Raw genomic sequence first — 12,653 nt, 5'->3', positions numbered from 1 at the left:
ACCCTGCGTGTTACAGCAGCATTGCACAAACATATCCAGCACCTTTTCTGCAAGTCTGAAAGTTTCCATAACACATGACATTACCTATAACGTCAGAATTGACTTTTAATCAAGTGTGACATTTCCTGTCACTGAAATAAAGAGGAGGTGTTATTTCTCTTGAAAGGAAAAGATAGTGGTCACTTCTAGTGGGAGAACTGGTTATAAAGAGCAGAGCATCAGTTTCATGCAGCGTCAAACAGCCACTTCTTCAGGTGAACTCCTCTCTGACTTCGTCTCTCATCAGGTAATCTTCCACATTTGCACATTGGGGATCTGAACGTTACAGGCAAAGCAAAACATAATTTAACTGTTTTAGTTTTATTTCATCAGGTTTTGAGTTATAAAGAAACTCCACAATGACTCCAAATGTTTCCTGCCTGCTGTTTCTTTTGATGGCCGACATGTCTCTGGTGGGTTTTACTCTGGGATTTCTGACAACGTGATGTTAAAATTTGTTAAAAGTGTGAAAATTTAGAATGAAAAAAGTGAAAGAAACAAAAATTTAAGGAAAATATTTGTATTCTTATGTTTTGCTCTCACTGCGAGGGCATGAGATGCCATAAAATAAGGAAAATAGCATTAGTTTAAAAATAACTGTGTGTTTTGGCTTAAGAATAGGAAGGCTAAGGAATATAGATTAAGAGAGTAAATGAAACATTGTGTGACTGTGTGTGTTGCAGAGTGCACCAGCTAAAAATCAGGATCCAGTTGGTGAGTTGAATCAAATCCGATATTATTACATATCATTATGTTTGACCAGAGTTGGGTAATAACTAGTTATGTTTACTTGAGTGACTTTATATATATATATATGGAATATACTGTATATATATATATATAAACGAACTTTGAGGAATATTTTTACTCCACTTCACTTTTTACTTTTAGTACAGTTTTATTTTGAAGTATTTCTGTTCTTACTTGAGTAAAATTTCTGGATTTTCTTCCCACTGAATGAAAACAAAAATGTTTGAACCAAAAACTCACCAGACTCAGACAAACAGCCCCAGGTTTTGTTAAAGTTTCGTAGGTTTTTTGTGGAAATAAACTAAAAATTTTGTAGTGTTATTTTTTGTTGCTTATATGAATTATTGTCATTTTCGTCCTTAAAATACCAAAGTTTCCACTTAATTTTCTTTTTTTTTTATATTAAATGAATGATAATGGATGGATACTTTTTACTTTTATCTGAATAAGATGTTGAAGTAATTTTATTCTTACTTGAGTTCAGTTCATGGATTCTCTTCTGCATTTCACTGAGGGACATTTCAAACCTAAACTCCTTGTATTCTGTTTCCCAGATAAGTCTGACAACAGCCTCAAAATCATCCCAAGACCCAAAGTTCAATTTCGTAAGACTAATTATTTAAATTATAAATTCTGCAATAAGAAAAATACATCAAGACTTAATTGTTTCTCATTATTGGGTGATCTATGGACCATTTTCTTGCACTAAATGAAGAGTAAAATAGCATTGGCTGACATAATGCTGCCAGCAACAAAACATCCTCCTCTTGCTTCTTACTTTTCTTTAAGATAGAAAATATTTTTACATCAGTTTTTGTGTTTCTTTCTCTGCTCTGTTTTCTCAAACCTCCTGTCAGTGGTGGAAGATGGCCGCCTGCACTGAGCCAGGTTGTGGTTTCTTCCTGTTAAAGGGGAGTTTTTCCTCTCCACTGTTGCTACATGCATGCTCAGCAGGAGGGGCTGCCGTAAAGCCAATGACTCAACGCCATCTGAGGATTCCCGCAGATGGAAAACTAGAATAAGAATGGATGCATGATTGAATTGAAATGTATTTTTTCGTGAAGTGACATGTTGTGATTTGGTATTGTATCATTAACCTGAATTAAACTGAGTCTTCATTAGTTCCAGAAACATTCATACTGCAAGGCGACATCGCAGTTCCTAAAGCTACCAGCAGGAATGCCGACTCCTGCACTCTGAAAGGCTGCAAGTGGATCCTACGTCCGTGTGCCCTACTACATCTCTACTAACTATAGTAAGCGCTTCTGTCCCGATTAGCAGACATGCTAATATATATATTTATATTCTAAATGTATAAAATAAAACAATCCATATGTTTACGGTACTATTAATACAAACATTTAAGAAAGAAAGGATGCATGATCTAATTTATTGATTCAAAAGCAACAATTGTTCCCACTTCTTTTAAACGACATGTACTTTTAAGTAAAAAATAGTTTTCAATAATTATTTGTTATACCTGTCTACAATGGAGAGCTAGGGCTATACTAAAAAAATAAATAAATAAATAAAACTACAAACAAAATCATGAAATTATGAGAATAAAGTCAAACTGAAACGAGAATTATCGTAATAATGTGAGAATAAAGTTGTACGATACTGACTTTATTCTCGTAATAAACTCAATATTCTTGTGATATAATGAGTTTATTTTCATAATTGTATTTATTTTTTTATTGCCTTAGCGTGGCACTAATAATCCGTTGTACCTTTTCCGTTCTTCATAAAATTAAAAGAGTAAGAAACTGATGTTATCATGTTTTCTGGCTTTCTGCTGGCATTTTAAAAAAAAACTTTGATGCACCTGGACACAAGTTACCGGCCTATTCCCAATTATTAGTTTCTCATCAGTCCAGAATGAAATGAAATGGTTTATATAAATGTTACATTTTCTGCAGCTCAGGAAGAACGCAACGTTATTCTTGGAGGACTGAAGAGCTTGGAGCAGACCACCTGCATTCGCTTCGTCCCGTACAGGAACAAAGATCGGTACTTCATCTACTTCGACTCAAAGGATGGGTAGGAACACACTGTTCTCTCTCACACACACACACACACACACACACACACACACACACACACACACACACACACACACACACACACACCCACACACGCACACACCCACACACACACACACACACAAAATCCTTGTACTTACATGGAAACCAATGACTTTGTGTTGACTTCTACTCATTTTAGTAACTGCATTTATGCCTAACTCAGACATTTTGTCTGACACTAACCTTTAAGACTATTCCTTAAGCATAAATCACAAAAAAACCTATAAACAATCAAAACAAACAAACCTTTAGAAACGGCAGAATGAGCTTCAGAATCACATGACTGAGTCTCCTGAACACACTTATAGCTGCGCCTTATTATTGTTTTTCTTACCTTTTTTGTGTGTAAAATAAGAATGTGTCTAAATCTAGACAATGTGGTTTCACTGACATAACCAGCAAAAAAAGAAGAAAATCATAAGTATTATGTCTTAGGGAGGTCAGAGGTTCAAATTTCAGGCTCTTTATTTTGCAGGAAAACATTTAGAATAATTTTCTAGTGTAAGTGGATTAATACAGAAACGCCTCACCATGAACATTGTGTTTGTTTTGTTTTCTGGTCTCCATGGGGAACATGTCAGGTGTTGGTCCTACATAGGACATCAGAAGAGAGGACAGTTCATCTCCCTGAATAAAGATGGCTGCTTGTCCCGCCGCACAGTTCAGCATGAGGTTCTTCACGCTCTGGGTTTCAACCATGAGCAGGTCCGCTCCGACAGAGACCGTTACGTTTTGATTTATCACCAAAACATCAAGTCAGGTCGACTTTCCAGATTGTGTTTTTACAGATAGAAAATATTTATGGTTAAATGTTTGAAAATAACTGATAAATACTTTGCTTTTTCTTGACTGTTGCACAGGAAATGAGCACAATTTCCAAAAAAAAGTGACCAACAACTTGGGAACTCCCTACGACTTCCAGTCCGTCATGCAGTACGGAAAGTGAGTCCCAGGAAACTTCCCTCCCTCGATGTGATTCATTCAAACTCAAACAAAAGCTGGGAGGTTTAGCCTGGCACAGTTTCTTAGTTTTTCTGATTGGACAGCTTTTTAAACTTTTGGAAGAGGAAGGCCTAACTGGAGTGTCATACTGAAATAAACAGCATAATCATTTTCGAGAATTACTTAATTCTAAGGATATATTTGTGTCTTGTTTCAGATATGCATTCTCCAAAAATGGGTTGCCTACCATCGTTGCCAAGTCCGATTCTAAGTGGGACTGGGGGCGAGCCACTGAGATGAGTGTCAACGACATCGCCCGCGTCAACAAGCTTTACAAATGCAGTGAGTACTAAAAATAATAAATAGAGTTTAAAAGTCTTAAAAATCTCTGAAACTGTTTTAGTTGTCTTGAAATGTCTCTACTTTCTTTCTTTTCTCAGAATAAAATGTCTTGAAGAGATCAGCTCAACAACAGCCAAGAATCTTTCTGCTGCAAGAATATTTTCTAATCTGTTAAAGAAAATAAAACCTGGCCGCATTTTTAGAAAGATCTGGAGCCACCTGCTGGTCAAAGCTTGCATTGCATCTCCTCTTAATGGGAGGTTTCTCACCCAGATTCATAAATAGTTTTGATTTGAATTTGCTTTTTGCTTTTTGCTTTGCAGAGAGGCTGGAATGAAATCATGGCTTTGGTTATAACTGTATGTGTTTTTATTGACGGGCGTATTATCTTCATTACAGAATTAAAGGCTTCTAGAGATGGATAAAATGAATCCATTTTTGCTGGTTGTTTTTTAAGCTGTCAGTTGAATAAAGTTCAACATCTGTGTTGAAGTTTCGATCATTGACTGTTAAGAACTAACAAAGTAAACGTTTATATTTACGCTCTTATTATGAAGTTAGTGACGCATTTTTTGTTTTATCCCCAAAAACCTTTTCAAACAAGAAAAATACAAGAAAAACATAAAAACACAGACAATGGAGAACAAGATATAAACACGAATTCAGCCTTAGCTTCTGCTAAACACCATGTGCAAGAATGGACCAGGTGAAGTCCAACACATAACAGCAACGTTCACACCAGAACCAAATGACTGAAATATTGATCAGGAAACGAGTGTCAATATTTCAGACTCTCAGTCAAACTAGGAAACCAAATCAAGGTCCAGAGGGACTTTCTGGTTCTGACTCATAAACACATGATGCCCAAACAAACCGCAGGCGGCGGTGGTTTTCAGGAGAAAACAGCAAATTAGGAGCATTGCAGACAGAAAAAAGAAAGAAATTTCCAAGTGTTTTTTACAGAAAATTTCTCAGATTATTCACAAAATTTCTGAGTTTCTTCTAGCAAATTTTCAACTTTGCAAACTCAGAAATGTTCACTTTTTAGTAGAATTTTTTTTAGATTAATCTAAAAGAAATTTGAGTTTCTTGTAAAATTTAAACTTTTAAAAAAATTCTTTTTGTAGAAAATTTCTGAGATTAATCTGAATTTTTTTTTTTCTAGCACATTTTTGACTTTTCAAACTAGTCCTAGTTTTTTTCTAGAACATGTCTGCTATTATTCTCTAAATTTCTGGGGCAGAAATTTACTCCTCCTTTATCTTGTAAAAAATTGGAAAATACCAAGAACTCGGAGGAAAGCAGTGGCGTGTCTGACAGTGTCGGTGCTGTTGCCCTGAAGCTGGAGGGAAACTCCAGGATATTTCAGGAACAACCCTGGAGACCTGCAGTCTTTTCCCCCTGTTCCTTTATTGGACCATTTTTGATCAATACAGAAAGAAAGCTGCAGGTTTGGAGATCATCCGACTCAGTACTCTGGTTATCACAGTTTGATTTTTGTCCAATTTCCTCAAAGCCTCATGCTTGTTCATTTTCCCTGCTCCTAACACATCAATTTTGAGGACAAAATGTCAAACTTACTGCCGAAAATCACCCAGCCGCTAACAGGAGCCATAAAGTACGGAGCCCCTAAGGGGACATGGAGAGAAAAAAAAAGGAAAGAAATCCCGACTTATTATCTCGAGATCCCGACTTATTATCTCGAGATCCCGACTTATTATCTCGAGATCCCGACTTATTATCTCGAGATCCCGACTTATTATCCCGACTTATTATCTCGAGATCCCGACTTATTATCTCGAGATCCCGACTTATTATCCCGACTTATTATCTCGAGATCCCGCGACATTTCTGAAAAATCACGAGTTACTTTTTTTGGGGGGAAAGGCATGTTTTTATGCGGTAAACGTGGGGGAGTGTGTCTACATTGATTATGGAGGACGACTTATATCATTTTCTGCGGACCAGAGATGTCCCAGAGGAGGATATCATGCACATGCAATTTAGCGTACAACCATCGGTAACCGTGAAGCTGTCCAGAGGACTGTAGCTGGTTATTAATGAATTCTACCAAAACTGCCAAGTCGGAAAAGGACTTGCGCCGAATGAGTCCCCGCGCTCTGAAAACTCTCTTCAGATGTCTCTCACTAATACTAAATCCATGTCTGCTGTCAAGCACTGATTTAATGTGTTTATACTCAAGCCCAAGCTCGAAATAAAAATCATGGGTGGGTGTCCTCCATCACTGTGATTAGGTCGTTATGTACTGATGTCGGGATCTCGAGATAATAAGTCGGGATCTCGAGATAATAAGTCGGGATCTCGAGATAATAAGTCGGGATTTCTTTCCTTTTTTTTTCTCTCCATGTCCCCTTAGGGCAGGGGTGGGCAATCCTGGTCCTCGAGGGCCGGTGTCCTGCAACTCTTAGATGTCTCCCTGGTCCAACATATTTGAATCCAACAGCTGAATCACCTCCTAAGTGCAGTCAGGTTCTCCAGAGTCCTGCTAATGACCTCATTATTTGACTCAGGTGTGTTGAAGTAGAGATGCATCTAAAGCTTGCAGGAGACCGGCCCTCGAGGCCTGGAGTTGCCCACCCCTGCCTTAGGGGCTCCGTACTTAGGGGCTCCGTAATAAAGAAGAGATGTACAGCTCTGGAAAAATGAAGAGCCCACTGCACTGAACCCATTAAAACCTCCTGGTTATTCCTCCAAATATTGATTTCTGAACCCTTCCTGAGGTAAAACATTAGTATTGTTGTTTCTAAATTAATATTAACTTGTTTTCTTTGCATTATTTGAGGTCTGAGATCACTGTATCATTTTAGTTAATTTGACCATTTATTTTTTGCAAATAAATACAAAAGTTTTTGTTTGAAATTTTGGAGACATGTTGTCAGTAGTTCATAGAATAAAAGAACAATGTTCATTTTACTCAAACATATAACTATAAAAAGTAAAATCAAAGAAACAGATAATTTTAAGTGTTTCTGTATATGTGTACTAATTCTGTATCTAAAACCTGTTGAGATAATCTCTGTTTGTTCTTCCACAATAATTTAAATATGGAAGTAATAATGCAAAGGTGAAGTCTGTCGTCAAAAGAAAAGCTTTTTGTGGGGGTGGAAATGTTGCTCAAGGCTTATATGACCAAAACAAATCATCATGTGCTGCATGTGTTTCATTTTCTCTGGAACTGTCTAAAAAGAGACAATCAGAGAGTTTCAGATGAGACAGCAGATAAAAAAATCCCCAAGAATCAAGTTAGCTTGTGAGTGGGAGTGTATTTACTGACATGAATGCAGTGAGAGGTGGTGAGGAAGACGCTGTGGACCCAGGTTGAAATGAGGGAAGTGACGATTTTAATGATGATGAAAAATACAAAAGTCCAAAATCCAGGCAGCACAGAAAGAGCAGAAGGCTTAGAGCTCAATACTGGCAGAACAATGAACAAAAAACAACAACAAGACGGTTAAACAAGGACCTGACGAAGAACCAGGAACACAGGAGGGTTTAAATACACAGGGGGACAATCAGGGGGGACAGCTGGGGACAATCAGGGGTGGAGAGGACAACACAGAGACTCAATTAACTGAAAATGAAACAAAAACGTAAATTAACACAGAGAAAAAATCTAAACCTTACATTTACAAACCGTGCAAAGACCATAGTGTAAGGTTAGGAAACATGTGATGAATTAGATGAATCACTGTGAGTAATTTATTCTGCCATCATCTCCTGCGTGTCAATAACAGCATTACTGTCTAGTTTACTTCCTATTTTTACTCTTCCCATCAGACAACGTTTTGGATTTATGAATGACCTTAAAAGGACCTTAAGACATTTTCAGATGAGTTTATAAACCAAGAGGAGATGAAGATCAGCTAATTTCTGACTCTTGGCTCTTCAGACAAGCAGCTCTTTTGTTTCTTTACTTCAACATAAAACTTGTGAGGACCATCATCATGACTCCAGCTTTTATTTTCTTCTTCTTCCTCTCAGTGATGGATGTCTGTCGGGTAAGTTTGGGATTTCTGGTTTGATTTCCTCAGCTGACAGAGACCAATGTGAAGCAAAAAAAGCAAATATTGACAAACATACGTTCTTTAAAAAATACATTCCTTATTATAGAACCGGAAAGAAAACAGTAAAGCAGATTAGTCCACCAAAGGTTCATTAACTGGCTGTTCATGTGTAAATCTGTGTTTGTGCTGCAGAGTGCTCCAGCTGAAATGAACAATAAAACCGGTGAGTTGAAAACGAAGCTTTACTCATGTAAAACGTAAATATTTCAAACCTAAAGATCTGCTGATTTCTCCTTCAGACGAGTTCACGGACGACGTCTCAAGGCCCAAAGTTGACTTAGGTAAGGCACAGATTATAAATAAAACTTAAAATGCACAAAATTAATCAGAGAAACATTTAAAGAGAGAAAGCGAATAAAACTTCCAGCACTGATAATTAGAGAAATTTGCTTTAAACATTTCTCTCACTTAAAAAAACTAATTTTTAATTTTGTTTAGGATGACAAGTGCAAAGGCCCCATTTCTGCTTTTAGGCTTCTGATGAGGGCAAAGAAAACTCTTCATATTAGATAAAAATGCTTACAATTCTTATAATGGCGTTGATTTTACTAAGTTAAATTACATGCTTAGTTTGGCTTCATTTGTCCGTTTAGTGTCGTTGCACCAATAGCTCTGAAGAATCAAATTACAAAATGTTTACATTTTTCAAAATTGCCATGTTTACACGAAGCAAATTTATTTTCGAATGATCAAATTGCTCAATTATGTCGTCAATGGAAATGCAGCTACTGACAGAAGAAAGGAAAAACTAAAAATCACGGCTGAAGAAAAAACCTGATGAGCAGGGAGCGAAAGAAAAACTGACAGAAAGTGAAAAGACTTAATTTAGAATAAACCAACAGAAACTAAACAGGAAGAGGAAAACCAGAACAATTATAAAAACAGACCCGAAAGAACAAACAATGCAAAAACTGTGAACCATAAATAACCATAACAAACTCCCAGGAATCATGTTTTTTACCATCTTATTCCTTATTTAATGGAAACAAATCAATTGCTTTCTCGGTGAACATGTCGAACAACCAAAGCTGATCTCGCTGGATTTGTTTCTTTGTCTTTGTCTACCATTTTACAGATTTTTTTTTATTCCAGTGTTTATTTTTACTTCAAATTTTCAGTTGTACCAAAATGTACATTAATCTATTGTTTCTATTTTTTACTGTAGAAAATCTCGTTCTCCATGGAGACGTCGCCGTAACAAACGCCTTTCTGAAGAATGCGGACCCGTGTACGGCCAGAGGCTGCAAGTGGCCCAAATCTGGCCCTTACGTCTACGTGCCTTACCAGATCTCCTCTAAATTTTGTAAGCAGTTTCAGCTTTAATTTACAAACTAAATGTGATCAAACCTGTTAAGTTATTTACAGAAGCAAAGTGTTAATGGGTGTAATTTTTATGTTGTCTGTAGCCCAGAAGGAGAAGTACGTCATCATTAAAGGCATGCAGAGCTTCAACCAGGACACATGCATTCGATTTGTCCCAAAACGTTCCGGTCATCGAGATTTCATCCATTTCTTTTCTCAGAGTAACGGAGGGTAGGAAACAAATGTTACTGTTCATTTAAACTCTGCTGCTGCGGGTGGAGGCGGCTCCATCCTTTGTCTCTGCTCTGCTACAGCCGCATTTCCATTAACCATAAAATGGTGCAAACTGAAATAAGGAAAATAAATTGGCTGAATGGAAACACGGCAGTTTTGTATTTTGCAAACACTGGAAACACTTTTACCACATCAAATGAGTCACGTGATCAACAAGCGGATGTTACTACTGGAGCAAACCACGAAGACAACAGAAAGTAGTTGGAGGATGATTTTAATGACTTATCACACTAATCAAGTTTATTCACATGTGAATTTATTTGTGTCTTAAATAATATACACAATTTTCAGATATTTGCGAGGAAACGCAGCTTGTGTCTCGTTCACAAACCAAACACTGATGACATAACGGTGCAAATTTAAATGTTAAATATTTATTGTTTTTGTTGCCCTCAGCTTGCAATGTTGAAACCTCTCTCTGCCTGTCTAAATGTAAAAACCTAAAGCTTTTACATTTAGACAGATGGTATATAAAAGTAACGGTGTCTTTGTGCAGGTGTTGGTCCAACATCGGCCGTCAGAGCGGGGGTCAGTACATCTCGCTGGACAGAAGAGGATGTGTTCACCACTCCACTGTGCAGCACGAGATTCTTCACGCTCTGGGTTTCCACCATGAGCAGGTCCGCTCCGACAGAGACAAATACGTCCGGATTCTCTTCAACAACATTCAGCAAAGTCAGCAGTTAAAGTTTTAACAGTTTATTTAAAAAGTGTAGAGTAATAATACTTTTAAATTCTGTAACTCTTTCAAAATTGTCTCCTGATTCATGAACAGGACAGAGGGGCAATTTCAGAAAAGTTCAGACGAACAACTTAGTAACTCCCTACGACTTTTCCTCGGTCATGCATTATGGCAAGTGAGTATTGCAGATTTAAATTACATCCCTGTCTGTTAAAAGCGCAATTTAAAAACAAATATCTTCATGTACAAAGATATTTCAATTTTTAAGATTTCTTCTTTTAAGTTAGATTCGGTTTCTCTTGAGAGGGTTTCCAGATTTATCATGCATATACAGAATTTGAAGAGTCACAAATAAAATCAGAAAATTGAAAAGGTGCATTTTAGCCCGACTCCAGGACAGCAACACAAAACGCCAAACCTGTCATGAGTTGTGGTGGAAGCGGTGAGGGAAACGCAGCAGACCCAGGATGAGACGAGTAATGACGGTTTTAATGGCGAAATAATAGTGCAAATGAATCCAAAAACAGTCCACAATCCAGGCAGCACAGCTAAGCGGAAGCCAAGGCTCAATACTGGTAGCACTGGACAAACGAAGGACAGAATAGACAGCACATGACTAAACATACAATGACGAGGACGCACATGTGGCATTAAATACACAGAGGATAATCACAGAAACGAGACACACCTGGGAATGATCAAGCGGAGACAGGACAACACGGAGACTCAGAGGCACAGGAACTGAAAATAAACAGAGAGAAAAACACGGATCCTGACAAAACCGGTCTGTCTGTCTGTTTTCCTCTCCATCTCTCCATCACTCATTACCAAAACCCCAAGATGATTCAACTCTTCAGCTGTTTTACATTTTTTGATTAAAGTGTAAAAACAAATGGGGACAACTATCAGGTTTTTGTTTTGTTTGATTGCTAAAAGGACTAAATCTTATTTACATTAAAGGAAACTAAAAACTTACTCATGCCTTTATCTCTGTATTTGACAACAATATTTGAACATATTATACTTTTAAACCGTTAACCTGTAAATCCCAGATTCCACAATTTCATTTGAGGCTGAGTTTATCTTTTAAATCCCATTTAAAAACCGTCTTTTTTTTTTACATTGTCATTTAACTCAAACAGTTTTATTTCTTTTATTAATGTAGCGTTGTCTCCCCGGTTCAGACAGTTTTTCTTGTGTTTGTATGTATTTTAGTTTGCTCATTTTGTTGAATCATCGTCATTTTGTTGTTTTTTCCTGGCCTTACTTTGCATCTGTTCCTGTTTTCTGTAAGATATGACTTCTCCAGTAACGGACGGCCAACCATCGAAGCAAAATCAAACCCTAAACAGAAGTTTGGAAACGCCCGTCAAATGAGCGCCAACGATGTCAGTCGTGTCAACAGGCTTTACAAATGCAGTAAGTAAAAAAATAAAAAGAAGCAGTGTGCATTCTCCTTATTTGTTGTTCTTGTTTCTTTATGAACATGATTTTTTTCCGCGGTCATTTAACCCAGGTACCTCTCGACGGCGGTATCGTTACTGAAACACAACGTCTCAAAGCACCAAATATGGAGCCACGCTGCTGCCAAGTTTAAGAAGAAAATATTTTTCAAAGTCTGTTTTTTAACATTCACATTTTTATAAAGAAAAACTATGGGAGGCCTTTTAAATAATAGTTGTTTCAATAGAGATTCATATGCGCGCTCCCCCTGCTGGACAAAGATGGTACAGCATACTGTAGCTCAACAGGAATGGATTAGTCAAAGTAAAAGGTTTAATAAATAACTGCCAAATTAATGAATAAAAACGGTTTTGTTTTTTCTTTTATAAATGATATAGCCAGCATAAATATTGTATATCTTTGCTATCTTGTACAAAGGAATAATACAATTTTGCATAACAACTCTAAAGCTCTTTAAGTGCTTTTTTAAAAAAATATATGATTGTTTAAAGTGACTCTATAAACATCTATAAAAATGTGTCAACATTAAAGTGGTATTTTCAAGAGTTTAATAATGTAGAACAAAAAAATGACATCAGTGGTAAAACATGATTGAACCTTCCTCCAAAGGTTGAGCATGTTTAAAAACTCAACAAGCATCGTTGGAACCGACAGCAGCTTAACGTCCAG

At 37.0% G+C, this 12,653-nt stretch overlaps 1 protein-coding gene and 1 pseudogene across 1 annotated transcript; both read left to right on the top strand.

Moving 5' to 3' along the window:
* Nucleotides 1-156: 156 nt before the first annotated feature.
* Nucleotides 157-4,644, top strand: LOC114142802 (low choriolytic enzyme-like; annotated as a pseudogene).
* Nucleotides 4,645-8,037: 3,393 nt separating this feature from the next.
* Nucleotides 8,038-12,474, top strand: LOC114142800 (high choriolytic enzyme 2-like). Its single transcript, XM_028014271.1, has 9 exons — nt 8,038-8,176; nt 8,375-8,405; nt 8,482-8,523; nt 9,408-9,545; nt 9,649-9,775; nt 10,335-10,513; nt 10,614-10,695; nt 11,815-11,939; nt 12,037-12,474. The coding sequence occupies exons 1-9, from the start codon at nt 8,123-8,125 to the stop codon at nt 12,063-12,065; spliced, it is 807 nt and encodes a 268-aa protein (XP_027870072.1). The 5' UTR covers nt 8,038-8,122; the 3' UTR covers nt 12,066-12,474.
* The last annotated feature ends 179 nt before the right edge of the window (nt 12,475-12,653 follow it).

The sequence above is a fragment of the Xiphophorus couchianus genome, chromosome 4 (genome assembly GCF_001444195.1).
Source record: "Xiphophorus couchianus chromosome 4, X_couchianus-1.0, whole genome shotgun sequence".
NCBI lineage: Eukaryota > Metazoa > Chordata > Actinopteri > Cyprinodontiformes > Poeciliidae > Xiphophorus > Xiphophorus couchianus.
This window is presented reverse-complemented; position numbering and strand designations above follow the sequence as displayed.